This window comes from Carassius gibelio, chromosome B6 (assembly GCF_023724105.1).
Source record: "Carassius gibelio isolate Cgi1373 ecotype wild population from Czech Republic chromosome B6, carGib1.2-hapl.c, whole genome shotgun sequence".
Lineage (NCBI taxonomy): Eukaryota > Metazoa > Chordata > Actinopteri > Cypriniformes > Cyprinidae > Carassius > Carassius gibelio.
The window spans coordinates 8,049,375-8,076,640 of record NC_068401.1 but is presented as its reverse complement, the minus strand read 5'-3'; the positions used below and the strand labels follow the sequence as shown (position 1 = coordinate 8,076,640).

Genomic DNA, 27,266 nt, shown 5'->3' with positions numbered 1-27,266 from the left:
CAGACGGGCGATTATAGTTTAAACCTGGCTGAGCAGCATAGCGCAGTTTGAGCTGCAGATGTAAAACTATAGCCTACTGCACATCTACCTGAGAGAGGGAGAGAGAGAGAGAGAGAGAGAGAGAGAGAGAGAGAGAGAGAGCAAAAGAAAGAGACCGCGAGCGAGCGTGCGCTCCAAGTGCAGGTTTCTGGGTTGGCAGCAGAGCGCGCGAATAGAACGTGGCACGCGGAATATTGGCCAAAATTACCGCGAACTCAAACATCAGGAGACGCTCAGAGGGAAGCGAAGGAGAACGGTCGACAACGCCTATTTCTCTGAAACGTTCAAATTATCCGGTAAGTCTTCGTTTTTACATTAATTCCACACAAGTGTTGTCGCTGAATGCGTATATTTGGTTTCCTTAAGGACTTTACTGAACGCTTTCGTAATAGAACGTGTTAATTTTGTTTAATAGACTGTGCCAACATTTTTCTTCTTCAAATTTCTTTAGAAAATTCACATGTGACCTTACCTGTAACTAAAAATACCGGGCAGTACAAACTCTTTTCAGAACTTTTAAGAGGTTCCGCGCCGGGCATGTTTGCATTTGCATATGTATTTGCAGGAGTGCACTTCCATCAGGTGAATGTTATCAGTTTAGTGTAAAAAGCACTTCAAATATGTTTACATCAAACCCAGAATCACTGCGTCTGCAGCGCGCAAGTGGCCACTGCAGTTTCTGTCGTTCGTTATTTCTAGACAGCAAAACCTTTTTCTTTCAGGCACATTCAGTTATTCGCCAGTTCATATTTAGATTTCTTAAATGTTCATTTGAAGTTGTAAGTGAAGTGGACTTTGAAGTTGAAGTTGAATTGTCTTTTTTATTTGACAGCAAATGTACATTGGAGAATTATGTGTGGTAGTGGTCAACATTGTGCGTGTCATTTATTTAAAAAAAAGGGAAATCCTTGTAAGTAATAAACATTGCGTATGCATGCTTTCAGACTTAAGTTTATTAGATATGAAAGTTTTTTTTTTTTTTTTTTTTTTGCAGTCTGTGACATCATGTACCACCTGTAGCCCAAAACTGCATATAAAACCGTCTTAAGGTTTTTGTTTCATCATCTGTAACTGAGTGGAGTTTGTTCTGGATTGCTAAAACATTGATACATTATTAATACCATATTTATGTTCTTCAGATTTAAGTTCTTTAGAAATGTACTATATATACTTAAATTGTGTAAATTAGTGTCTGATTCAAAGAGTGTTGCTGGTACAACCTAGAACATTACATTATATTTATATATATATATGTGTGTGTGTGTGTGTGTGTGTGTGTGTGTGTGTGTGTGTTAGGGATGCATTGATCCAATTCTTGGGATCGGTATTGGCTCCGCTGCTGGCATTTTCTTTGGATCGGGTATCGGTCAGACAAGACCAATTTCAAATCCGATACTGTGCGTATACTATTCTGTGTTATTGATGAGCCACACGAAAGGCACAAAAACATTATAAAGCACCAAAACGTTTTTGTGCACTATATTTCAAGTGTTCTGAAGCTGCTGTTCCATAGTTCATTATGAGGTACAGATTAATATTTAAGTCATTAAGTTCGCCTGAACTCTTCTTTCTGCTGAGGCTGTCTATCGTCCTCCATTCAACAATCAAAGTGTGTGTCGTGTTCGATTACAGTCAAAAAGATGAAACTCTTTAAGAGCACACAGTAACTGAGGTTAAAAACTGTTCAAAGAAAAGACTCATTAAAAATAATTTTCTAGGATTTTCCTTTAAATGCTCTAAACCTGTAATCTAGTGTTCACAGTATTGTTTGAAAGGCCATTATTTCTTATGTAACAGTCAATGATTGTTGTGCTAATGTATAACAACAGATTCCAATGTTTAGTTGTTACATTCTATGTTATTTTTTTTACTGATAAAAAAAGACAATTGTAAGAAGTTTTTGTTGTCATATGTGGTCAGTTTGTATAGTGTGTCCACCTCTTTATTAAATTTTAATTACCACCCCATAGTGTTCAAAGGAGTTCATAAACTTTTTTTTTTTTTACAGATGATGATGATGTTATGGCATCAGTAGACAGAATATAGCAAATCTGACCTTGCTCTCTGTGGTTTCCATAGAAGATGAGCACAAAAAAGCCCGGACACTGTGTTTGTGTCAGTGTCTGTACAGTATGTGTGTGTGAATTCAACCCACGGGCTAAAACACCACCCACCACCTCTGTTCAAAACACCATTCTGTTCTCCAGAGCTCTTAGCAGGGCCCGTCATCCCTTTATATAACATAACACCTGGCCCACCTCCACCCCCAGCCAACACCCGCACTGCACCAGAGGTGATAAACAAGAGCACCCCCACCTCAACACTGCAGATTTCCCAAAACTAAATCAAAACAATACACTTGTATAATGGCTGTCCACTTGCCACAGTAGTTGGAGGTGCCAGATCAAGCCTGATCTTTCTATTTTTAATCAACAACCTGTTGAACTGTTGTGGTTAAGATGGAGGCTGCCTAAAATAAAATTTAACCAATTAAAATCCAGTGATTATCTGTTAAGAGGTCTAAGGCAGTGTGCTTTTTTCGACTGTTCAAGTGCATGTTGTGGAAATATGTGTGTCAGAGTTTTGGCCATTTCTGAGTGTTAATTTTTGATTTTTTTTTTTTTACATAATGTTTTATATAATCTTCCATTTAAAAGTTCAATAAGATTTTAGTTCAGCAGAAATTACACACAGAAATTTGGTACATTTAATTTACTTAATTACGTAAATTATTATCAAAGAATCCTGAAAAAAAAAACCATAGAATTTTCAATTATTTAGGAAGGAGCATGTGAAACTGAAGCCTGGAAAAAATTGCTGCTGAAAATTAAGAAACTATAAAACAGTTACAAACTGTAATACTTTTTCACAATATTATTTGTTTTTTATTTTTGATCAAATAAAATGCAGCCATTGTGAGCATAAGTGGCTTTAAAAAAAGAAAAAGAAAATCACATATGTACAGTATGTGTTTGTCAGTGATGCGCGTGTCAATGTATAAACAACCCGCACCCGACCGCAAAAAAATGAAAATTCCTGACCCGCATTTTTTTAAAGTAGTAAATGCGTCGCCCCTTTATATTAATATAATTACTTAAATAGGCTTTAGCCTACAGGATAATAAGCGTTATGACCGCACATATAAGGCTTGCCACAAAGAACCGGTTATAGTAATGATTATGCATGTGTCTAAATTTGCAAGGAGACATTTAATTGTTTAGTAATAAACTGGTGTTTTCTGTGTCGCTACTAAAATGAAGTTGACGATGCGGACTCACCATGAACGTCAGAGAGAAATGCACATTTCATATGGATTACATCATCAGAGAGTAGCCTATTTATTTTGGTTTGAATATTTTTGTTTAAAAGTAGGCATTTCAAGCTTTCTGTAATATATTGCCTATATTTCTTTTTAAATCCACCAACTAAAAGATTAAGACACTAACTGACCCAAAATATCACCCAAAGTTTCTACAGCTTTTATCTTAGCTATTTCAGAATCTGGAATAATGATTCGGGCAAACTTGTTACTGCAGTCATATGTACATGAAGGTTTATTGAAAAACGATTGCACTGATTTGCATGTTTCTTGATGATGTGCTTTTTTTCCTGTGGTACTCGCATGCACCATGTCGCTTCACGTCGTATTCTCCTCCATGTCCCACAGAAAAAAAGCTCTCTCTGTTTCACCATGTACAGGTCTTAATCAAGGGTATGCTGTGGTCCATTCGCTATTAAAAGTGCATCTTCTCTTTTTCATGGCCATTAACCTGACAAAACAGCGTGCACGTCAACAGTTTGATTGATGTACGACTGAGTCTATCGACTAACGCTTTTATTGCTTTCCTCTGCACTATTGGACATAAGTTAACAGTATGCCTATGGACGTATCCGTGTATTTATTAGGCAGGGTCAAATGAAAAAGCGGGACAGATGCTCAATTTGCGTGAGGCGGGACAAAGGGTAAAATTGCTGTACAACGTAAAGCGGGACAGGTTGTCACTCTCTTTGCGCCAGTTATTCAGCCAATAAAGTGCAGGCCTATATATTTCAAAATCGTGTAAATTACTATATAAATTACAAAGGTTTAATTGGCATTTTTGTTTCAAAGGACCGACCGCGACCCGAATATAATTTAAAATATTTTTGGATGACTCGTAACCGCGGGTGGATCAACCCACGCATCACTGGTATTTTTTTATGTGCAGTTTTCTGGAAAACAAAAAATAATTGTTTAATTCTGATATTTTCACAAGGTCCCCGTGGCCATGGAACACCAGGAAGTGTAAGAGAATTTTAATTTCCAGGCCTGGAAAATAATTTACATTAATCAAATTAAATAATAAAAAAAAAGTGAATATATAGTGATTATAACTTTATTCTAATAAAAAGCTCTAAAATGTTTAATTGTCTAGAAAGTGTCTAGAGCAAGAAGAAATTAGTTGCAGTCTTTATACTGTAAGTCTTTTCTTAAGTCTTAATCCACAAATCATAAATGACTGGGAAGAGTCATACAAATTCATTGGTCAAAGGTTTATAAATAAGAGAAAATAAAAATATTAAAAAAATTAATTAAAGGAATAATGCAATTCATAATAATAATGAAAATAATTTTATGTTGAGTATCCAATAAATTTCAGTTTAGTTGTGAATAATGGAGAGAAACCATACAGCTTCATCTTTAAGCAGCAGTACTGTCATAACATGATTTAGATTAAATCACCAACATGAACATATCTATAAAAGCAGTGCTTAACACAGTGTCACTATTGCTGTAGCAGGGAGAGACAGCTTTTATCATGGGAGAAACGTCACTGAGATGCAGTCTGTGTTAGTTAAAGCCCCTTTCACACTGCACGTCCGACCCGGCATATTTTCGGAACATTGCCGGGTCGCCTTCTGTGTGAAAGCAACCACGTCCTGGGATTGATTCCGGCATTGAACCCGGGTCGGGGACCTAGTAACATTGCCGGGTTCGACCCGGGACGAGGGCTGGGTGAACAAAAGCCAGATCTAATGCCGTGTCGAAGTGAGCGTTATCGCGCAACTCTTTTACCGGCTGTTTTGAAGAAAGATCAACGTTCGCGACAAAAAAATATGTGCAAACTGTAATGAAGCAGAGATCAGTTAGTTCCTCACTTCCGGCACTGACGCCGAGATCGTTTGCTTGCTTTAGTGAAAGTATAACGTGCCTAGCGTTTTTGACTCGTACATTACACCTCACGCCCTGATGTCACGTGTCGTTACGGGATCTTCACGGTTGTGTGTGCAAGCACGCACATACTCCGGGTCATCACTGGCAGTGTGAAAGTGCAAAATCTAGCAATCTGGGAACAATTGCCGGAACACTTTATCCTTGTATTTGCCGGAATGGCAGTGTGAAAGGGGCTTTTGAGATATCAAGATCTTGTTGGTTTTATTTCTGTCTAAATAGAAACCTCCAGTTAACACCAAATTCCCTGAAGCTACTTCTAAGCATATAAAATAAGAGGACAAATATCACTGTGTCTGTGTGTGTGTGTGTGTGTGTGTGTGTGTGTGTGTGTGTGTGTGTGTGTGTGTGTGTGTGTGAATGAGAGAAACAGAGACAAATAGACAAAGACTGGAGTAAAATTTACAGAAGACAAATAAAAAGGACTAAATATATGGTTTCTGAGTTTTATGGGGGACCTTGTTTTAAAAAAGCATCACACACGACACATGCCCTCATGACCTAGATTCATGCCCCTGGAGTGTCTCAATCTGTCCTGTCTCATGACAGAAAAGACACTTATTTAGAAACTGATAACTTTATTTAACAAGAAAATGAGATGCAATCAACTGGTGCAAATGTGTTTAAACTGTTGGACTGTTAATTTTACATTTACATTCTATTTTGTATGGAATTTTTTTTTATGAAAAACTACATGGATAAAACAACTTTCAATTTCCTTGGTTAAGGACAGTAACTCGGCGTCAGAAAGTGACTGTCTTTCCAATGTCAGATAGAAAGGGGAATATAAAATGAAGATGTTAATTAATATTTCACCCACCCGCTATTTTTTTTTAAATCAACATTTCCATCATCATCTGTGGATACATTAGTTCATGCAGGTCTAATGGAGCTGTTCTCCGGTCAGTGGATTTGAGTCAATAGTTTCAAGTTCAAGGGATATTAAAGCACCACAACTGCGTAATACTTCCAGTAACAGTAGATAATAGTTCTCTTAGAAAGCCTGTTTATTTTTAGTATTAACATTAGCTTGAGTTCAGTTTAATTAAATGTTCAGGACTCATTTATCATAATATCTTTCTTTTTATGTACTGTTGGTCTTTATCCAGTTGAGAAAACTGAGTCTCTGTCTTTGTAAACCAGGTCTTATATTGGTTTTTAATTAGAGTTTTGGCTTTAATTGTGTCTTGTTTTTAGGTTTAGATTTATATTTTGAAAACATAGTTTGGGTTAGCACTTGGAGTGATAATATGGATGCCTGGTGTCGCATGTGGATAGCTCAGAGGGAGACGTTTTATCATATTACTAGCATTCAGGAGTTATTGCTTGCTGCTAACATACCCATCACCGATTCCCAAAACTAGCTCTAACTCAGCAAGAGAGCAGTCTGATGTAAGACTTCCAAATTAGAGCTGGAGAATTTGAGACTTCTCTTGAGAAGAGTTGTTGTGGTTCTCTCACTGCAAGCTTGAAAAGCAGCCATGGAATAAAACAGAGCAACATCTTTGCTTTTATAGTCTGTTGGATTCCAGAAGCTATTGCATTTCCCTCCTTTTTTTTTGTTGCCTGGGAAACGGTGTTATCATGAGGCGGGTGCTTGTTGTTAAGTGATCCACCCTCAATATTTTTCGGTGGAAGCATGCCCAGAACAGCCAGGAAATGAAGTTAGCTGAGCAGTTCTCTTTGTTTAGTGGCGTGGCATATCTCATTTCTCTCATATCTGTGAAAAACATTTTGAGAGAATTATGGGATGCACAGAACTTACTAAAAAACAAATAAATTTATTTTATTACTGACAATGCATAAGCCTCTTAATTTCCAACTAATTTATAACTACTACAACTAATACTTAAAGAATTTGTAAACATTGTATTGCTTTATGTCTTTCTTTACATCTTCAACTAATAGTTGCATTATCTTTATTAACTGTACAGTATATTTGATACTAAGCATTTTTGACAAGAAATTTGCCTTTATTTGTCTCCTGCAGTTGAATGCCAACACTAAAACGGAGATATATATTTGATTGTATTGATATGAGTTTTCACACTCTGTTTTCTCTAGTCATATTTGATCATAACTAAATTTTGAAATTACAATTAGCTTTTTTCACAGCAGAATAGTACAGTGGGATTTCTCACCCACTCTCAGAAGTCAGGAATCTGGAGTCTGGAAGTTTTAGCAAAGTCACTTTAAGATAAGTCATGTCAGACAACGTGATTAATATTCATGAACCCAGCAGCTCATCAATCCATAGTGCATTGTATATGGTTAGTATGGTAGTAAAATTTGTAGCAGTATTATCTTTTAATAATAATTAATATGATATATTACTATTTCTTTTTTTTTTACAGAAACCCTCAATGACCAAAAATATCTTAAGCATCACCACCAGTCTTAAGTTCAGTTAAAATGACAAATATGCATTCATTAAAAGTTCATTTTTACATAAAGGCATTGTGCTACTAAATATTACTATTATTTAGTAAAATTTATGTGATACTGCTACTACTGTTGAAAAAATTAATAAAACTTTATTTTTTAAAGAAATAAATCACAAAATATTTCTTCCATGGTTTAATTTTAATAGCAAATCTCCTTTATTTACCAAAAATAAAATGTGTTAAAATTTCATAAATTAAAAGACAAATTAAATTTGGGTGAAACTTGTTTACTGTTTTTCATAATTATATAACTTGTAGAAAAACTTTAAACAAAATTGTAAATAAGTATAAAGAATGGCATTGTTTTTATTTTTAGTGATAAAAAGTTTTTTTTTTTTTTTTTTTTTTTTTTTTTTTTTTTATTAGCATATTTTTGTATTTTGCTTTGTTACCGAAATTGGTACAGAGTACCGTGGATTTTCACTGGTATCGGTACTGAATACTGAAATTTTGGTACCGTGACAACACTATGAGTGACACGTTTTGGGTATTCTATATTCTTTGGTATTAGTCATATTCTAAGAATACCTTAAAAGAGATTTCCGTGATTGCTTAACTGCTGAATTGTTTACTTGTTCTGTGCAGTGCTGAGCAATGACCAGCTCCCCTCTTCTTGAATCCACCAGCCCAACAACTGCTGGCTGTACTCTAAAGCAGCTGTGCAGTACTGTACCACTGCATTTATGTATAATTGTAACCAAGGCAACAAACAACATAAGGAACAGAATGGACAGATTAACTGACTGGGTGTGAAGGCAATCCAGGGTTCTTAACACACACACACAATTCTTCCAATTAGCCATTCCTCTGAGACACAACCCAAGTCTTTTTGGGAAGGTTCTGACTGCACTAGATTGTGGCGTAGTGGAGGTATTATAGACAGGTAAGATAAGATGCACTGCCCTCTTTGAAGCTTGTATTGTGCTCTTTGATGTTGTCGTTGATTCTCAGGAATGTTTTCATGCACATTCCATATGACCAGTACACTTCAAAAGTACAGTTTTAATGTGGATGAAATGTGTTTAATTATTGTGTAGTGAGTTCCAGCATTAAGATTTGTGTCAGAATTCTCCTTGGTGTAACATCAGAGGGAGTTTGTGTGTGTGTCTGTGTGTGTGTGTGCGCGTGCGTGCGTGCGTGTGCGTGCGTGCGTCTTGGTGCTGTACTAAGCCATCTGGCACCTACTGTTTCACCACAGCTTGATAAGATTCCCTCTTTGAAGAGACCTATAAATCCTGCTGTCTGTTAGGCCTGTGATGGCCATCTACAGACCTCTATCTCTAGAAATCTGGTGTGTTGCATTATTTAATAGTGGAACGTGAGATATGACATGTTTTTGACAGATTATGAGAAATTCTCAGGAGCTTGTGTCCCTTTGACTCAAATGTAAATGTATTTTAAACCTGTTTTTTTGTTTGATAATTACTGTAGGTTTTGTTAACAGTGTATTTGGCAGAAAAGGTATTCACATTTGGTAAGTTAAGTCGTACCTTCCTTAAATTATTTGCTTTAAACATCATTTACTTACCTTCAGGTTGCTTGATAACTTTTTCCTTGGAACACGGGAGGAGTTATTTTACTGAAATTTCAAAGCTGCTGTAAATGCAACATTTGTCAATATATGTTGCAGTTAAGCTGGTGTAGTTTAAAAGTTAATCATCTAATTATAATATAGGATAAAAGTAACTGTGTGTGTGTGTGTGTGTGTGTGTCTTGCTTTATTTATTTATTTCCTGATTTTATGTATATATGTTGATTGATTTTAAGTTGATATTGTAATCACACAAATGTTTTGCTTTGGATCAGAATAAAACATTTGTTCAGATTAGGGATGTCAACGATTAATCGATGATCGATTAATTGTCGATAAGAGATGCAATCGATTAAGGCTATCGATGGTCGGTTAACCGATTCAATGTTGGGCTGCGTGCGGCTCATGCGCACTCAACACGTGCGAGCAGCTGTGAGTGACGGTGACGATATATAAAAGCATCATCATTCATTCACAATGTACAAATTAAGCTTTTAATGTGATTTAAACTTTAAAGTACATTAAAATAGAAACAACATAAAAGTTCTTCAACATTAAATGCAATAGAAATGTAGTTACTTATCATTTCATCAGATAACTGTTTTATATCGTGCGCTTTGCAGGGCTGTGGGACACAGTGACAGGACAGGTAGTCTATTCATTCCTACAACTTGTTAATTCATTCCTACGAATTATTAATGTGGCAATTGTCCATGTTTCATTAATTTTGTTCCCTAAATAACCCATGATTTAAGTGAAATAAGGGAACAAATTAATAAATCGAACGAATTCTTAATTCATGAAATCTTTAATTTCCCTTCCCATGTTTACCACAGTAAGAGATGCGAAAACAGTTATTAAAAGCGAAAGATAATAAAATAAACCTGGGAAATTAGAGGGTTAGACTATGAAGATTTAGGAAAAGAAACAATGCCTAAATATACTGAATTTGTGGAAATTCGTGACCAACCGGCAAACCAGAACAAAGCCGCGTAAATGAAGACTATGGGGTCCAAAAGCATGGTCGCGATCTAACATTTTCCAGTTAACCTATTATTCCTCTAATAAACAAAGCTTTTATACCACACTTGTCATAATCAGATCTTATCATTTCTAAATAAATAATTGCTGGATTCAAAACAGCGATTAATAGGCGCTGTGACCGACAAATTCCTGGAGCATTCACTGCTGTCACTAAACGGTGACGCCGAGCATCGTTCACAAGTTTCTGCATGGACCTGACTAGGGCACAGGTTCTAAGCCCTGGGACAAAATGGGATGCTTTAAGGAAAATTTATAGCCTACTAAGTAATAGGCCCAAAATAAAAATAACAATTTGTTTTCATGTTTTTTTTAAATAGGCTATGCGAAATATATCCGACTTAAATAGGCTAATTAAGATTAACGGATTTAAAACAGAAGTGTGGGCGCTCCATAAGTTCACAAAAAAAAAAAAGGATGACAACGCATTCTGTTTGTTTGCTTTATTTTACAAGAGCACAAATCTTCTGTTTTTATTGTGAGTGTGCACAAATGAAAGTAAACACTTCTGCGGAAAATATATATATTTTTTAATGTCTCAGCTGTTTCGATCGCGCCGGAGCATGCTGCACACGTATATTCTAGCGATTCAAAGTTACATCGCAGTCTGTTCATTATCAAAATAAAATGTCAACTAAACATTAAAAGGTTACACTGGTCAGTTTAAATAGACCGTAGTATACCAGTCCACTCTGCTGTTATGCCAAGGACGTTTTTGCTCATATGAAGAGGATCATCTTTTCCGTCTATATGCGAATGCGTGTTAAGTAGCCTACAAGCCTAGTTTACATTATAAATAATAGTTTAACATTCAAATACATTGCGAATATGGAAACATTTCGATTTGTGCCGAATGAGACATGAGCAATAACCTCCAAATAAATCTAGCCAAAGCCGCGCTCGCTCATCCTCGTCTGCACGCATGCACTGTCACGATCTAATGCGCTGTATGCCGGATTTTTAAAAATCTGACATTTTCTAGGACAGAATCCAGCAGGATCAAATTAATGTGAGCAACTGTGTTTTGGTGCAGCAGCGCCGATGTAGTTCACTTAATGTGCAGCGCAGTCACACGCGCTCCACATTTCGGATAATTTTATACAATAATGTCAGTTGAAAACATTGCAATTGTGCTTTAAAATACAACAACGAGCACCACAAAACCATTTAAAGAGGCGCGTTCAGCGTTCTCCGTGCGGGATTGGAAACTGTCAACAAAGTAAAATGACCTCAAAAGTATGGCGCGCTCTATTCATTTTATCAAATGATCATAATCGCATCTATTCATTTTATAATCCTGCTACTAGCATTTTATTCAGACTAAAACCTCTTTAATTCAAGTGAGAAAGCGTTTTGTGTGTGTGTGTGGCTTTTGCACATCCTGTCATACCGCTGACTGCGTGCCTGACTTGTCGTCATGGCAGACTCGAGGCTGCATTTTTAGCAGGTTCACTTTGATAATGGAAAGTCTTCATAGAAAAAGTAATAAATTAAAATGAAGTGCGGTAACTAATTTTCTTGGAAGTAAAAGTTTCCATCTCACTGGACTGATGGTTATCTGCGGAGGAGTGACAGCTCAAAGACGAACTAAAACCTGGCTTTGTGTTTGTAAAGAGAGGTTATTTTTCCTTTCCTTCAAATGTTTAATGTATTACTATTTAAAAAATCATTTTGACAAGCTCTCAGAAATGGACAAAAAAGACTGAGATGTTCTTAATTAAAAATCTGAAAAGAATAGCCTATTTTATATTCAGTCACTAATGCAAATGCTTTTTACTTTCACTGCACACCATGAATCCAACTATATTTCACAGCACAATATCATTCTGAAGAATATTGTGGATAATGTGGTAAATAACACTAGATAAAAGTGCATTTCCTGTGTTGAAAATGATAAACAAGTGAATGAGTTGTGAGCTCACTGTAAATGAGTTCTGTGCTCTGAATGTAGATTAGCTGGGGTCATATAGGGGTTATGTAAATTTCATTCCTTTTTGTGATTTATGTAAATTTGTGTAATATTTATCTAATGTATTGCCACAATTGAGTGAAATAGCTCATGAAGATTGTAAGCTTGAAGTCTCAGGTCTTCTTCTAATGTCCATCATTAGTTCATAGCCCTGTGGGAAGGTCAGTTTAACAACTGGACTCTGAAAAGATCAGCAAGCGCATTAGTAATCCTACATCAGATTTTCTGTACATTTGATATTAAAAGGATTTTATGTTTCATGCACATTTGAAGAATTGAAGTTAATACTTCAACAGTCTGAAGATTTCTTGGTTTAGGAAAAAAAGTTTCTAGGCCATTTACGTAAATGGGTGCAACCAATAATTTTCTTTTAGACTCAGAAGCTGCATTTAGTTTGCAGATTTATCATTTTAGAGGCACCTGGATGTCTCAGGCTGTAAACGTGACAAATTCAGCCTTGGAGTTGAATACATATTTAGTCACCTAGCAGCTTTGTATTGAGGCAATAGTGTGGAAAGGGCTGACTGTACATTATCTCACTCATTACTCACCAAATAAATAAATACCTGAATATATGATATTGACTTAAGTTTATTTATTCCATTTTTTATAATTTAATTGTATATTATATTAAAGTTTCCACTAAAGCAAAAATCCAGTTAATTCCACTGTAATTTACATTAACAGTGGAATTTACAGTGGAATTAACTGCATCAATTAGATTACTAATTTACATTACCAGTGGAACATTAATTTATTAATGTTAATTACAATAACATTAATTACATTAATTCCAGTGTAAATCTGCCCGGCAACAAGAAAATCCTTCCACTAGTTGATACAAAAGATGTTAGATGATACCAAAATATCTGAGAGTGCCATGATTGTCTAATCAGAATCAGGTTATCCAGAGACCTATGTAAAAAAGAAGTGTTTATAATGTCCATGATTATGCACAATCATTTTTTTGTATGATTGGGTACAATTCCCTTGTTTTTAATCAAGCCTAAGCTTTCATGGCCAGAGTACATTTACCAGACACAGCCTAATGTTATGATTGCGCCAAATGAGAGACACAACAACATGATGCACCATCAATTAGATTACTAAGAACCAATTTCTAAAAATAAATTCATCCATATGAATGTGTTTTGATAAATAATGTTTGCCTCCATTTGTTGACTCACAGCTAATTGATGTTATGTCTCTTCATTTTGTTGATTGCTGCAAGAGAGCATGTTTTTTAGCTAAGAGGAGAATAAAACACACTTGTTATAGCTGATGGAGGCTTGATAGCCAATTTAGTGTAGTAAATGCTCAAATGGCACTTTGCTAATTGAACGTATACAGACACATAATGGAATTACAGGACAAATTGTAACAGGGTTATTGGAAGACATTGACGTCTATCTCTTTGTTTCCCTGGGCAAATCTGTCCATTTTTTTCCTTGTCATTTTATGTATTTTTACTAATGTATTTCATTTAAAGTGCTCGGAGGACATTTTATTGCTGAAATGTTGCACTTATAGTTTAAGAGACTTAATTAAGTTCTGAGGCAAATCTGAGCACAGTTTGAAACATTATCTATCTTTTTCTCAAGAGAAATTAAAAAGTCTTAATTTGCTCTCTTTAAACTCATTGAGCAGATTTCGTTTTATCTTTCTGATGAGTGCTTTCAGCTTAATAGTAAAACCATAGTACAGTTATTCAGTCAAGGTAAACTCATGCATCACACAAATGAATCCAAGCATCATTACTTGTTTGAACAGTGCCTCACGAAACCCTTCTAAAATCTTATTTGATGTTAAGCTCAGCAGGCTGCCTTAGTTAGGAACACTATATGGCTTTGCAGAATGTCTTATAGAAAAGGCTGAGTGACAGCAAATGTAGACACGGCTGGCAGCTCTGCAGAGAGAGAGCCAAACAATGCCCAAGGCTTCAACCTGAATGTTCAGCTTTGCAGAGCACAGACAGCTTCCACGGCGAGGAGACACATGCGTGCACACAAATACTGAAGCTGGATTGCATAATTTATCAGAAACAAGGTAAAGGGGTTATATTTTGTCTATTGCTTTCTAAAGACCAAATATAGGAGGCAGAGATGACCCTATAATCCTCAGAAGATTTAGACCAACATCTAAATGTGTTCTCTCCCTGCTGATGGAAGCTTTAGTAACTCTTCAGCTAGAAATGTTTAGAGGAGTTTTTCATTGACAAATTTGCCCACCAGAAATGTGCTTAAAAATGGGAACAGATTTCCTTGGTGTCCTCACATCTGCCCTTTTCCTGACTTCTGCTGCCAAAGAAAAAGTGCAGCTGCGAGACAGCAGTGACATTAAATTGAGATTGAAATTGAAACCTGAGAAATTTTGAAATATTTAAATGTGAACTCAAACATTAATGCTTTTAAAATTCATTTTATGGTCTCGAATGCAATGCTTTTTTGTTGACACAGAAATGTCCTGAATGAATCCAATCGAGCTTTTGATTATATATTTATTTGAGCTGAATAGAACTTAGTCAGGATAGATGCCATATTGAATTTTAGAGAGGCACCGGCCATCATTTAGAGCTGACTGGTTTTTGCTCAAAAACCTGTGATTGGCAACCTGCTTTTTTTGTTTTATTTCAGCCGATCTCTTTTCCAGACTTGCACACAAAATGCATTGCAATCATTTCGAAAGATGTAATTTGTGTGGAAATATTATGAAGTCTGTAAACATGACATTTACAGAGGCCAGCGACGGGACATGCTGAAGATGAGAAAATACTGTACAAAACACTATGTTTACTATGTGTGCAATATTAGAAGAAAACTGGAAATATAGAATTGGTATTGGGGGTATCTGTGTATCTCTGAATGGAACTGACTCTCTTCAAAAAAGTTTTGATATCATTTTCTTTTCGTCTTACCTCCATATAATGCCTATTAAAGAAGATTTATAAGCACAGTGATGAAAATAAGGCTGTGAGGGACATACAATCTTTACAGCAGCACAAACTATATGGTCCTGGATAATGTAATTTTTAGCAACTCAACTTTTGTCTACAGAAAGTTTTTTTTTATTTCTGAAATACTGTCAGCTGAAAAATTGGTATGTTGTTAAACATCAGTACAATCCAAAGCTCTGTGCTTACATACCTTGTTTCGTTTCATCCCTCAGACTGGTTTTCATTCATGACAAAAATTAAATATGGCACAACCCTAGTTCTATTGATATTTTTAGATGAAACATGGTTTTAAAATCAAAACTGGAATGGTAATCCCTGGTTACAAAAAGTACTTACAAAGTGAAATCAATAAAAGGAAAAGGCTTGCAACAGGCAAATAGAGTTAATCAAAAGAGTAGCATGCGCACTACACATTCCCAATTTAGTGTTTTAAATATCTCTTCTCCAAACTGTCTTTAAAGTGCTTCTCTCCCCTCATTACCATGCATGTATTGGCCTTGCAAAGCCAGTGTCTCCTGCAATCATAGAGGCCAAGGGGAGATTAATTAGAGACCTCGGTGCTCCTGTGACAGGCAAAGCAAACAATCTCTCGCTCAGCCTGTAATTTATGTAATGCCTCCTTTACTGTGGATATCAGGAATGGCCTTTTTTAGTCGATACTCTGGCGCTGGGTGGTAATGATGCATCAGTCTGCTCTCCTGCCTTTTCTGGACTATTCTGGGAGAGTGGAGGAGAGAAAATAGGATGTTTTTGTACTGTAACATCAAACAAAGAGTTTCAGAGTAAGTTCAAGCCCGTCAGAGTTCAGAGGCATGCAGTGCATGTGAACTATTGCGCTGGTTTTTGTCTTGGTTCTTTGTTAATGTTGAAAGCCCGAAGCCTTTAGAGACAAAACTCTTGTCACATTATCCGGTCGAGCTTCAGTGTGATTGAGGACTGTCATAGTGTTTGGCAAATTGTTGGGTCAGACCCGAGTAGCGGTGCAATTGTACTGCCAGCCTGATGTGTAATTGCTTGTTTGTGTGGGGCCTTTTTGTTGTTTGTTTCAGTGCGTTGTACTGCGATAGATAATGGCTGTCCTCCCAGCTCTCAAAACAGTAAAGCAACATTTTTAGAAGAATTGGCAACAGTTTTGAGAGTCTATAGGCTCTTCTGAGAAGATTGAACTAACGGAGTGTCAAATGATGTGCTGCATGAGGGGAATTTAGCACGGGTAGGGGTCTGAAAGATTTTAGGCTCTGCGTGTAGTGCATTTAGATTTTAACACTTTGTTCTTCTTTGGTTGTTTTATTAGTTCTCTAGTTATTTTTAATGTTAAACCCTGTAGGGTTTATTATCCAATGAATAGCCCCTATGAAACCTCCAAAATAAGTGCACATTAAAGCAAGTACTAACCCAAAAAGAGAAAATGGTAAGCTATCAAGCTTACTAGTGCACAGTTAAAAAATGAATACATGTTTTTCATGGCCAAAAGATATTCATTTTAGTCTAAAATCAACTTCAACTGAAAGAGCAGCTGTCTTGCTTGGTACCAGATCAAAAAGAAAAGTTGAACGTTTTGCTCAGACATATATCATATTGCAGATAAAATGGGTCACAGCCTCGTTTTGTCTTACAGACATTATTTACCCCAAAATGAAAATCGTCATCATTTACTCTCCCTCATGTCAAACTTGTATGGCTTTTTTCTGGAATACAGAAGATATTTCCCTTGTGCTGTGCTTGAAAATCCTTTACCTAATTTGATGTTCTAGGTCAAAAACTGGCAGGCCTTTTAAAGGTTGCTTATAAATCTTTACATTTTAATTTAATCTTTTAATTATTACTAAATCACCATTTTTTCAACTAGTTTTCTGTTTGCACAGATTTTGTATTTCTTTTTGTAACTGATTGATCATAGACCTCATTGAACCAAGCTAAAAAAATAAATAAATAAACATATATATGTGGATAATTTGGCAGTCTACAATCATTTAGGTTCCATAAAGAAACACAAAGGTTGTGCTAATTAAAAAAAATTAATAAACGGAATCCAATATTTGTCAATAATATAGCATAAAAAGAAATGTATAAGCAAATTTTGTAAGCTGGTCATTTTTTGACCTGGAACACAGTGTAACCAGGTGGGGAAAAATTCCCCAAAAGTAAATATTAAAAGAACAAAATGAAAAAGAAAAAGTAAGTTTTAGTCCAATGCAAAAATATCAGCTGGGATTTTTTTGTTGGTTGGTGGGGTTCTGAGGGATCCTGAAGGTTATAATTTTCAGTTATTTTTGTATGTATAATGCAAATCAATTCATAATATGGAGAAAAAAAAACTTTTAAGTAAAGATCGTAAAAAACATAGTAAGTAAAGAATTACATATGTGTGTGTGTGTGTGTATATGTATATATCAGGGATGGAAATTAAGTTTTTTGTCCACCGGCCACTGTGGCTGGTGGATTTCAAAATCTACCAGCCGCTCAATGTTTTTACCAGACACTTTCTTGTTTTTAACAGACAATGTGTAACTGCATGTGAAAATTAATACTACAAGATCTACAATACTTAAGCTGTTTATTTCATCTCAAGTCTCAATGAAATACTGACATTTTCTCTTTCAGTGATTCCAAAAATGCTGCCTATCTAGGCAGCTTACTAGGTTTTGAAACAGCCGACTCTTGCTGAAGTAGCTCATTCTCTCAACTCCGTAGCCCAACCGGATGATACACTGCACTGTTTTCGTACGCATTAATATTGTTGTATTTAATTCCAAAGCAAAGGATTCACCAGTATTTGCATTTGTAAGTGTATTTTTCTTTTCTTTTTTTTTTTTTGTGGTTGAGGGAACACGTCTCGTCACACCAGAGTTGTCAAACATATATATACACAGATTGTTACACATTATTTTGGTAATGATCATGTCTTAACTTTGCAATTTCTTTATTCCATTAGTTGTGGATATTTCTCATGGGGATTTAATAATTTTGACACTTCAGTCTGAGTTAAATCTATTTTTTGGCTCATTTTATCCGTTGTGTCTAATAATTCTGCACACCTGAATATCAGGAGTTTTTCACTTCCAGCCTTCATAGACAATTCGTCCCCTTGGAATTATAAGGTTCTATCTGACATTTTTGTCAAAATTGAGTTATTCACATATTCTTAACTTATTTACATTATGTGATGGTTTTTTTGAAGTTGTGTACATTTTGGGTCTTTTTATTGAAAAAACAAAAAGGTTCTATCTACAAAGACGAACTCTAAGCTCTATAAGGTTCTATCTGCGTGAGCCAATCAGCATTTCGAATTCACAGAAGAGGACCAATCAGGATCGACTTTATATGTCATGTCGCCGGCTTTAGATCGCAGTGTGAGGATTATGGCACGCAACATAAAGTTTTTAAGAAACCTAAAGATCTACAATTTTATTGACGATCTTGTCAAGGACCACAGCCCGAATTCCAGGCAAGTTCACTCTTTATTTATTTAATTTTAGGTCTTGCTATGAAGATTCATTGTTTTCACCACACTAGCCAGCAGCGCTAGCTTTATAGTTCCTGAGAGGAAAACTAAGGCAAGCACTTAGATATATATATAAAAAAAATATATACAAAAAAAACTAACGAACCTATCCTACTCAAAATAGTGCGTTTACAGTAAGTTATGATCGTTATGTGAACATGTGAATGAGCGTTAAAGCAGTTACCTCAGTATTAAAACGATTTAAGAATGATTGTAGACTGTGTAGCTACTCAATGGTATACCATGCTTAATATATATAATGTATTTAAATATTATGTTTAAATATGTATTTTTTTTCTCCAGGCAGGTGACAAGGTAGATGCAGCAGGGCCTAAGGTCTTACCAGACAAACCAGTGGGGAGCCAGTGACTGCAGTTTACAAATTAAAGAGCTGGGGTCTACTCAGGAAAGAAGAAACGGGAGAAGTGTCTCAGACAGAGAGTATTATAAGTGTGTTTTAAAAAATGAGTCACAGAGAGTATAATAGTTCTGTGTTTAAAAAAAAATGAGTCTGACATTTTTTTGTGATTTATATATAGTCAGTGAATCATTTTTCAATGATTATTAAACTTTATATATTAATTTGCTGAAGCATGTCTGTTTTTTGTTTTTTTTTGTGTGTGCAGTTTTTAAAGTCTTAAAATGTCAATATTAAGCCAATATTAAGAAGTCAAATAGTCAACAATTTAATTGGTTGGGTCTTAGTTACAACAATAAACATTAGCATGTTATTTCAGCCATACTGATGTCTAGAGAGAAAGCCATTTTACCTGGCCCACTTTAGGTGGAATAAAGTCCTGCTCAGATGCATTACTGTAGCTTCTTTCTGTCTAAACAAAAGAAAGATTAAAGTAACAGTTTCTGCAATAATGTGTTTAATTACCCACCAAATTGTTACTAAAAATTAACATCTGCACTCGACAAAATATTTAGACCTACTTTGCTTAATTTGAAATCTAAATACATGAAAGTATTAATAATATTAAATAAATGTCACAGAAAGGATACAATTTTACTTTCTAACACATGTTGCAACATTGTTACAACTTTAAGTTTATATTTAATGTTCAAATAATGTTTTGGCAGATAGAACCTTATAATTCTAAGTGAAAAGTGTTTTTTTAGAATTAGAAGGTTCTATCTGCATTTGACCCATTCCAAAAATCCCCATTTACATATTTGAGGGGATTTTGATATTGTATATTTAGAATACATTTGGGGTCCCTGTTATTTTCATGTTTGAAAGAAACTTGTTCCACATATACATTTTCCTATATGTAATGCAAAAACTTTGAAGCTCAATATCTCAAAACTGCTCAGAACGCAGATAGAACCTTATAATTCCAAGGGGAAGAATTATATATCACTTATAAATTATACAAAAAGAAATTTATAGTAGTTATTAAGATTGACATGGTTTGAAATTTGTCAAATGTGCTTGAAAAAAAAAAAAGATCAGAATATCGACGTGCCTAATAATTATGCACGCACGGTTTGTCTTCCACAGTAGAAATACACTCATTCATGATTGGAAAGATATGAGGGTGAGTATATGATGACAGAATTTTCATTTCCTCTGAAATATTTTATTTTGATAGGACCCAAAATCACTCTTATCATTTGTTGTTCTAATGCAATTAGAGATGAGTGTCATTTATCTATCTGATGTACCTGTGGTCTTTTCCTTCCACTTGCTCTCAGATCTGTCATAAATAAGCATGATTACTGCATGTTCAAAGAATCTGAATTTTTCAGAGCTACTTCCTGCCACAAGTGGAAATTGTCACTTTTGGAATAAATTGTAGGCATTACTCATGTGTGGTTATGAGAGTGCTGTCTGCCAAATCTCTCTATCCCTTTCTTTCTCGCTCATTTTTTCTCGCTCTCAGATAAATGAGAATTTATTCCTCCTCTTTGAGTTCTGGCTTAGACGGAGAGAAAAGCACAGGGTCGCGGAGCTCACTCGCAGCTCAATGGAAGAAAGAAAGAAACAACTGCATGCATTTTAATTGTCAATGAATGAATGCGAAGCGGCATCTCAAGGCTTCACAGCAAAAACTCTCTTCATAATTTATTAAATTCACACCATCATAAACACGAACATCGGTGGCCTTTCAAAACAAACACAATTAAAAATTCTCTAGTCACTATATATATAGGGTATTTTGAATGGTTGCTAGAGTATTTTGCGTGTTTTTTTTTTTGCACACATTTTATTTTGGTCCCTAGAAATAGCTTGGGTTCCTTCTTTTAATATAAAACATAATCTCAATTGCTTAGAGAAGTAATAGCACCCATCTCCTCTTCTCAAACCAATGTCATGGTAAAAAATATCCATCATCCATTTGCATAACATGACTTTTGAAGGACTTTTTTGTGTGTTTGCTTTCTAGGATAGGAGCAGCCATGCCATTTGGCTGTTTGACTCTGGGAGAGAAGAAGGACTACAACAGTCCTTCAGAGGTCACCGATAAGTATGACCTGGGACAGGTAGTCAAATCGTAAGCACCAATCTGTGGTTATGGCTACCTTTTGTTTTGCTCTTGTTTATAGTAGTCTTTTTGTGCAAAATATATGCTCCCAAAATTTTCTGATTTGAATATACACTTTTTTTCTGTGTAAATTAGATTCTAAATCCCAGATTTTGACTCATCAGCACTGTATGTGTGTTTTATCGTTTTCATTAACAGGGAGGAGTTTTGTGAAATCTTCAGGGCAAAAGACAAGAACACACTGAAAATGTATACCTGTAAAAAATTCCTGAAGAAAGATGGAAGAAAAGTACGAAAAGCAGCCAAAAATGAGATTCTCATCTTAAAAATGTACGTTTTCCTTGCAGGTTATTTAAAGGATCCACATATTAGCAAAGAAAGGTTCTTGCAGATGGTGCTCAGTGTTGAAATTTGTTTAACCAGAGTAACAGAATGCAGTCGACTCTTTACCATGCAAATGATTTTATTCTTGCAAATAGTCATGATTTCTTTTCACTTTCTACTCTGCTTCCTTTTACAGTGTCACAGTCTTGCTTTCTCTCTTTCTCTCCCTGCAGGGTGAAGCATCATAACATCCTCCAGCTGGTAGATGTCTTTGAAACGAGAAAAGAGTACTTCCTCTTTCTGGAGCTGTAAGTGCTTTGAGATTTTCCTATGTGAATGGATACTTTTTGAATTTATTGTGTTAAGATTTAAAATTGAATCAAAATAAAGATCCTATTATTATTTGCACACCCTCAGTTGTTTCTTTTTTTCTCCAAGATGGATAGGGATGTGGAATATAGAATACTATTTTGCCTATAATAAAGTGGATTATTTACATATGTATTTATTTATTGAGATTGAGTTGTAGTGGCGACAATATTTTTTATTCTTCTGTCTTTATCCTGTTAATATTGGAGAAGTACAGTTAACAGATTAAACAAATAAAATAGTAAATTAAAAAACTCAGTGGCCACTGGGATTTTCAAGCTGCAAATCGTTTAAATGTTGACAGAATTTATTTTACAATTTTTTACGTAAAAATGTTTTTGCATTTGCTTCTTGATAATTTATTTCTATAAACTTTCTATAAACCCATACATTTTTGTACAGTCATTATATTACAAGGACAATTTTGACTCTCACATGAATATTTGGCTGGGCTGTTTTTCTTGTTTTTTACTTCAGGGCCACAGGAAGGGAGGTGTTCGACTGGATCTTAGACCAGGGCTATTACTCAGAACGTGACACCAGCAATGTGATCCGGCAGGTGCTTGAGGCTGTGGCTTACCTCCACTCTCTTCACATCGTTCACAGAAACCTAAAGGTGACTTGGGGCTTTACTACCATCTAATGGTCTCCTTATGGTATGGCACCAGAATGCAACCTTAGACTCCGACTACAACATTTTAGGAGACCGAGGTTGATTAAATAATCTTATTTCAAAGAAAAATGAATTCTTACAATCATACTATTAACAATGACATGTCTCGAATCTCTTGTTTTTTAATACAATTAAAATGTCTGATTCTTATAAAGGCTTTGCAAGGTAAAGTGTTTAAGGTTTTATAAAACTGATTGCATTTACTGCTATATTTTTTTCACCCTGTCAGCTGGAAAATCTGGTCTACTTCAACCGTCTGAAGAACTCTAAAATTGTAATCAGTGATTTTCACCTGGCCAAACTGGAAAACGGTCTCATCAAAGAGCCATGTGGCACACCAGAGTACCTTGGTAAGAAAAAGTGTCAAATCTTTCAAATGTAACTGCACCCTATATTGTGAATTATGGTTACTAAAATAAATATACTGATATAATTATAATATATTAGTGTCAATGATTGTAAAACTTGTTATATAATAAAGAAAATAACACTATAGAAGTAATACAGATAATGAATAAAAAAAAACACTTTCTTCATTCCTGAATTACATAAAAAAAGGTTGCTATCAAAAATGTGTAATATATATAATGTTTGCATTATATTATATTTAATATTTGTCAATGAGTCATAATTCAGGCTTTCTCTTATAGCTCCAGAGGTGGTTGGCAGACAGAGATATGGCAGACCGGTGGACTGCTGGGCCATCGGGGTGATCATGTACATCCTGTGAGCTCATGTGTTGTTATTTTATAGATTTCGTTCATTGTGTGAAATGGTCCAACATATTAATTTCATTGTGCTCTTGGACCAGATCTTTCTTTATGAGTAGACGCCATAGATGTCTGTTTTGGAGTCACTTGCCTGACACATTCTTGAGTTGAGTTGACATTCCATTTCCTGTTGTCACATTGTGTGTTAGATCATCATTGCCACTCTGTAAGTGCACAGTATTTGCTTTTTCAGTTTATCTTCCTATCCCTCCTCAAAATCAATTGTTGTTCATATGATGTTATGGTCTTAATGAACCCCTTGCCTTAGGGAATGCTCTGGTCATATTATTATTTTCAACAGGCTGTCAGGAAACCCACCTTTTTATGATGAGACAGAAGATGATGATTATGACAATCATGATAAGAACCTGTTCAGGAAAATTCTGTCTGGAGACTACGAGTTTGATTCACCCTATTGGGATGACATCTCAGATTCAGGTACAGTACACAAATCACTGTACAGTAGGTGTGAGATGGATCTGTGGCATTATGATCAGAACACAAATTAAACTATTCAACAAATATTTTGCAGCAAAAAGCCTAGTTGCATGTTTAATGGAGGTGGATCAGGACCAAAGACTGACCGCACAGGAAGCCATCAATCATGAGTGGTAAGGAGCCTTTGCCAGTAAAGAATCTGCATTTTTTAACTTATCTGCAGGTTAGTTAAAAATTAACAGCTGTGCATCTTTTTTATTTAAAAAAATATATATTTAGGATATCTGGAAATGCTGCTTCAGACAAGAACATCAAAGATGGTGTTTGTGCTCAGATCGAGAAAAACTTTGCTAAAGCTAAATGGAAGGTAAGTTAATAAGTTCATAAATTAACTTTCTGTTAATCAAAGAATCCTAAAATAATGTATCATGATTTCCACGAAAATATGCAACATCCATAACAATTAGTAATGTTACTTGAGCAACATATAAGAATGTTTTCTGAAGTATTAATTGACACTGAAGAGTCTTCAGACTGGAATGATGACTGCAGAAAAAGTCATATTAAATTGTAATAATATTTCACAGTAACGTGTTAAATCTAAATATTGAATCGGCTTGGGTGGAACCTCAAGCCATTTTTTTAAACATTACAAAATCGTACTTACTGTAACCTCATTTGTGCCAAATTTCAATATGTTTTGGACTAAAATGTATTCATTTATTAATAATTTAATATATATTTATATGTGTTTGTGTGTGTGTGTGTGTGTGACCCTGGACCACAAAACCAGTTTTAAGTGTCAATTTTTCAAAATTAATACTTATACATCATAAGTGTTAATTGATGTTAATACATTTATACATCATAAGCTGATTAAATAAGCCATTGATGTATGGTTTACTAGGATCGGACGATATTTGGCAGAGATACAACTATTTGAAAATCTGGAATATGAAGGTGCAAAAAAATCTAAATATGGAGAAAATCTCCTTTGAAGTTGTCCAAATGAAGTTCTTACCAATGCATATTACTAATCAGAAATGTAATTTTGATATATTTATGGTAGGAAATTTAAAATATATATATATTTATCTATATAAGTCGCACCTGAGTATACATGTAAGTCGCATCAGTCCAAAAATACGTCATTATGAGGAAAAAAACATATATAAGTCGCACTGTACTATAAAGGCCCGTTCACACCAAGCACGATAACTATAAAGATAACGATAAAGATATAGTTCTAAAAATCTTTCTTAATATTAAAGAATAGCGGAGTCCACACCAAAACTATAACGATAAAGGCACAGAGAAACGATATCGTTGGAATCACTTTCATAACGATTTTTTTTTCTGATGAACGATAAAAACATTGCCAACCAATCAGAATCAATCCTGCTGTAATGAGCTCGAGAATTTAAAGCAGCAGACACGCGTCCACTTAGAATACACAGACAATATCGTTCGCTGATGTGGACACTAATATTGTTATCTTTCTAGTTATCTTTCTAGTTATCGTTCTTGGTGTGAACGGGCCTTAAAACTTTATTATTTGTTATCCAGAAAGCTGTTCGTGTGACCACCATGATGAAGAGACTCAGGGCTCCAGATCAGAGTGACTCTGGAGCCTCTAGTCCTGCAATGGGAGCCTCGGGAGGACCTGTTACCCCCAGCACCACCCCTGTTCCTCTGGCTGCCACACCAGTTCCTCCCCGCACCGCCCCTCACCCCGAGGCCCAGACGCAGGAGGCCTTGGCTCCAACACGGTGTAATGGAGAGATACTGACATCCCAGCAGCGTAGTGGGGAGACTAGGGAGGATTAGAATGGCTGATTAAATTTGGGCAAATATAGTGGCAAAAAGAGCAGCACCTACACGCTAAATATACATTCCTTTTGAAAACTAATGGTGGAGCAAAGTTCAGTTGTGTTTAAAAGCTTGATCGTCATTTTACATGTTCATTTGTGCAAAATGCTGTAATCTAGAAAGGCTTTAAAATGTAAATCCCAATCCCATAGTAGTTTTATCTGCATTTTCTTAAATTTCAGTTGTATTTATTGCATAACTAAAAATTGCAAGTGTCAAAATGATTTTTTTTTTCACGTTGCAAAGAGCAAAGGAACATTAAAAAACAAAACAAATATAGCCTCAAAATGTGAATCTTAAAGCCATTAAATAAGAGAATTAACAAACACAAACAAAAGGAAAATTAACACATTTCATTAATGCAGAAGAGCCCAGATTCATATTAATATTTTGTCTCATAATACTGGGTAACCAGCAACTAAAACAGCTGCTGTACTTAATTGATGTACAAGTCATTATGTTTTTGTCAATACTATCATCATATCAATATAATATTACTCAGTGTTTTTTGTACTGCTGATTCATGTTTCTTTTTCTTTTGCTGTACTATCTTACAAGAAATTATGTAGCTCTTTTTATTCAATCTGCCCTTATATCCTTATTCTAAAGAGCACTGTATTTTCTATAGAATACACCTGGTTTCATTGAGTCTGATACGTTGAGGCCTAAGGGTTTCCAAATGTTCTGTTGATGTGGAGTACAAACAAAGCAATATGGATATTGCTGTAATACTGTGAAACTGCTATACAGGTGATAAAATGTTCCTGCCATATTTCATACCAGTAGCCAAGCAATTTGCTCTTGATGGTTGTTTGCGTATTCGATCTTAAAGCTATATATAATGTTCAGTTATTGTATTCTGCCCTAAACCCAGACCTGATTTTTACTGTCCATGTGGAGAAAGAGGAATCAAAATGTCCTTGAACTGCAAATCCTGCTGTAGCTCATGTCAATTATGGCATAGTTATTTGTTGTTTTTTGTATGTTTTAATTGATTGTCTTTGGCATGGTCATGTGTTTAATTTTAAGCATTTGCTAAATATACTCCCCATTGTATATAGCTTCACTGAGTTTTATCTGGTAGTATTATCTCAGTAATGTAAAAGGAACTATACAGACGTACATTCTGATCTCTGTGTGCATTAGCTGAAAACCATAATTTTCTCCTGTTTAGCCTATGTTTTCCTCTTTATGAACTGACGGCAGGCTCTGTAAACACTGAATATATATTTTCTGAGAAAAGTTTTCATAGAAGACAGAGCAGAAAATCAAGTGATTGTGCAAATTCAAAGTAAAATGTGTAATTCATAATTTCATGTATCAGCTCAGCCTAATGTGTTTGTCACTGTTTGTAGCTTCTGTATTTTGTTACTCGATATGCAGAATAAATGTTTTGGACAGTGTATGTTTCAATGGTGTTTCTTATTTCTGGTCTAGTGCAACATTTAAACAAAATTTTAACGTTTAAACAAGTCCTTATCTATATGCCCCCTGATTCACTGCAATTGCTATATTTTTTACACTGAATGTGTATTGGTTTAACGCATTTATGGCTGAAGAAAAAAATCCATGTTGCATATAATACTTTTATTTATAATACATTTATAATAATTTTTGACAAGGATATTTAATTAAAT

At 35.2% G+C, this 27,266-nt stretch overlaps 1 protein-coding gene across 2 annotated transcripts; it reads left to right on the top strand.

The window, feature by feature from the left end:
• Positions 1-111: 111 nt before the first annotated feature.
• On the top strand, positions 112-27,032 carry camkva (CaM kinase-like vesicle-associated a). 2 transcript variants are annotated; one of them, XM_052558117.1, is made up of 11 exons: positions 112-335; positions 21,088-21,195; positions 21,385-21,516; positions 21,744-21,818; positions 22,357-22,495; positions 22,782-22,902; positions 23,203-23,278; positions 23,624-23,760; positions 23,855-23,933; positions 24,040-24,127; positions 25,327-27,032. In XM_052558117.1, exons 2-11 carry the CDS (start codon positions 21,101-21,103, stop codon positions 25,585-25,587), a joined length of 1,203 nt encoding a protein of 400 aa, XP_052414077.1. In that variant the 5' UTR covers positions 112-335; positions 21,088-21,100; the 3' UTR covers positions 25,588-27,032. The 2 variants fall into 2 exon arrangements, with proteins under 2 accessions (XP_052414077.1, XP_052414078.1); XM_052558118.1 differs by lacking the exon at positions 112-335 and adding an exon at positions 19,872-20,238.
• Positions 27,033-27,266: the final 234 nt, after the last annotated feature.

Bases quoted from the DNA above. Each gene is read 5' to 3' on its own strand.
- camkva (XM_052558117.1), top strand. From the start codon at position 21,101: ATGCCATTTGGCTGTTTGACTCTGGGAGAGAAGAAGGACTACAACAGT. The intron at 21,196-21,384 runs GTAAGCACCAAT...TTTCATTAACAG, and splicing joins CTGGGACAGGTAGTCAAATC to GGAGGAGTTTTGTGAAATCT. The intron at 21,819-22,356 runs GTAAGTGCTTTG...TTTTTACTTCAG, and splicing joins TACTTCCTCTTTCTGGAGCT to GGCCACAGGAAGGGAGGTGT.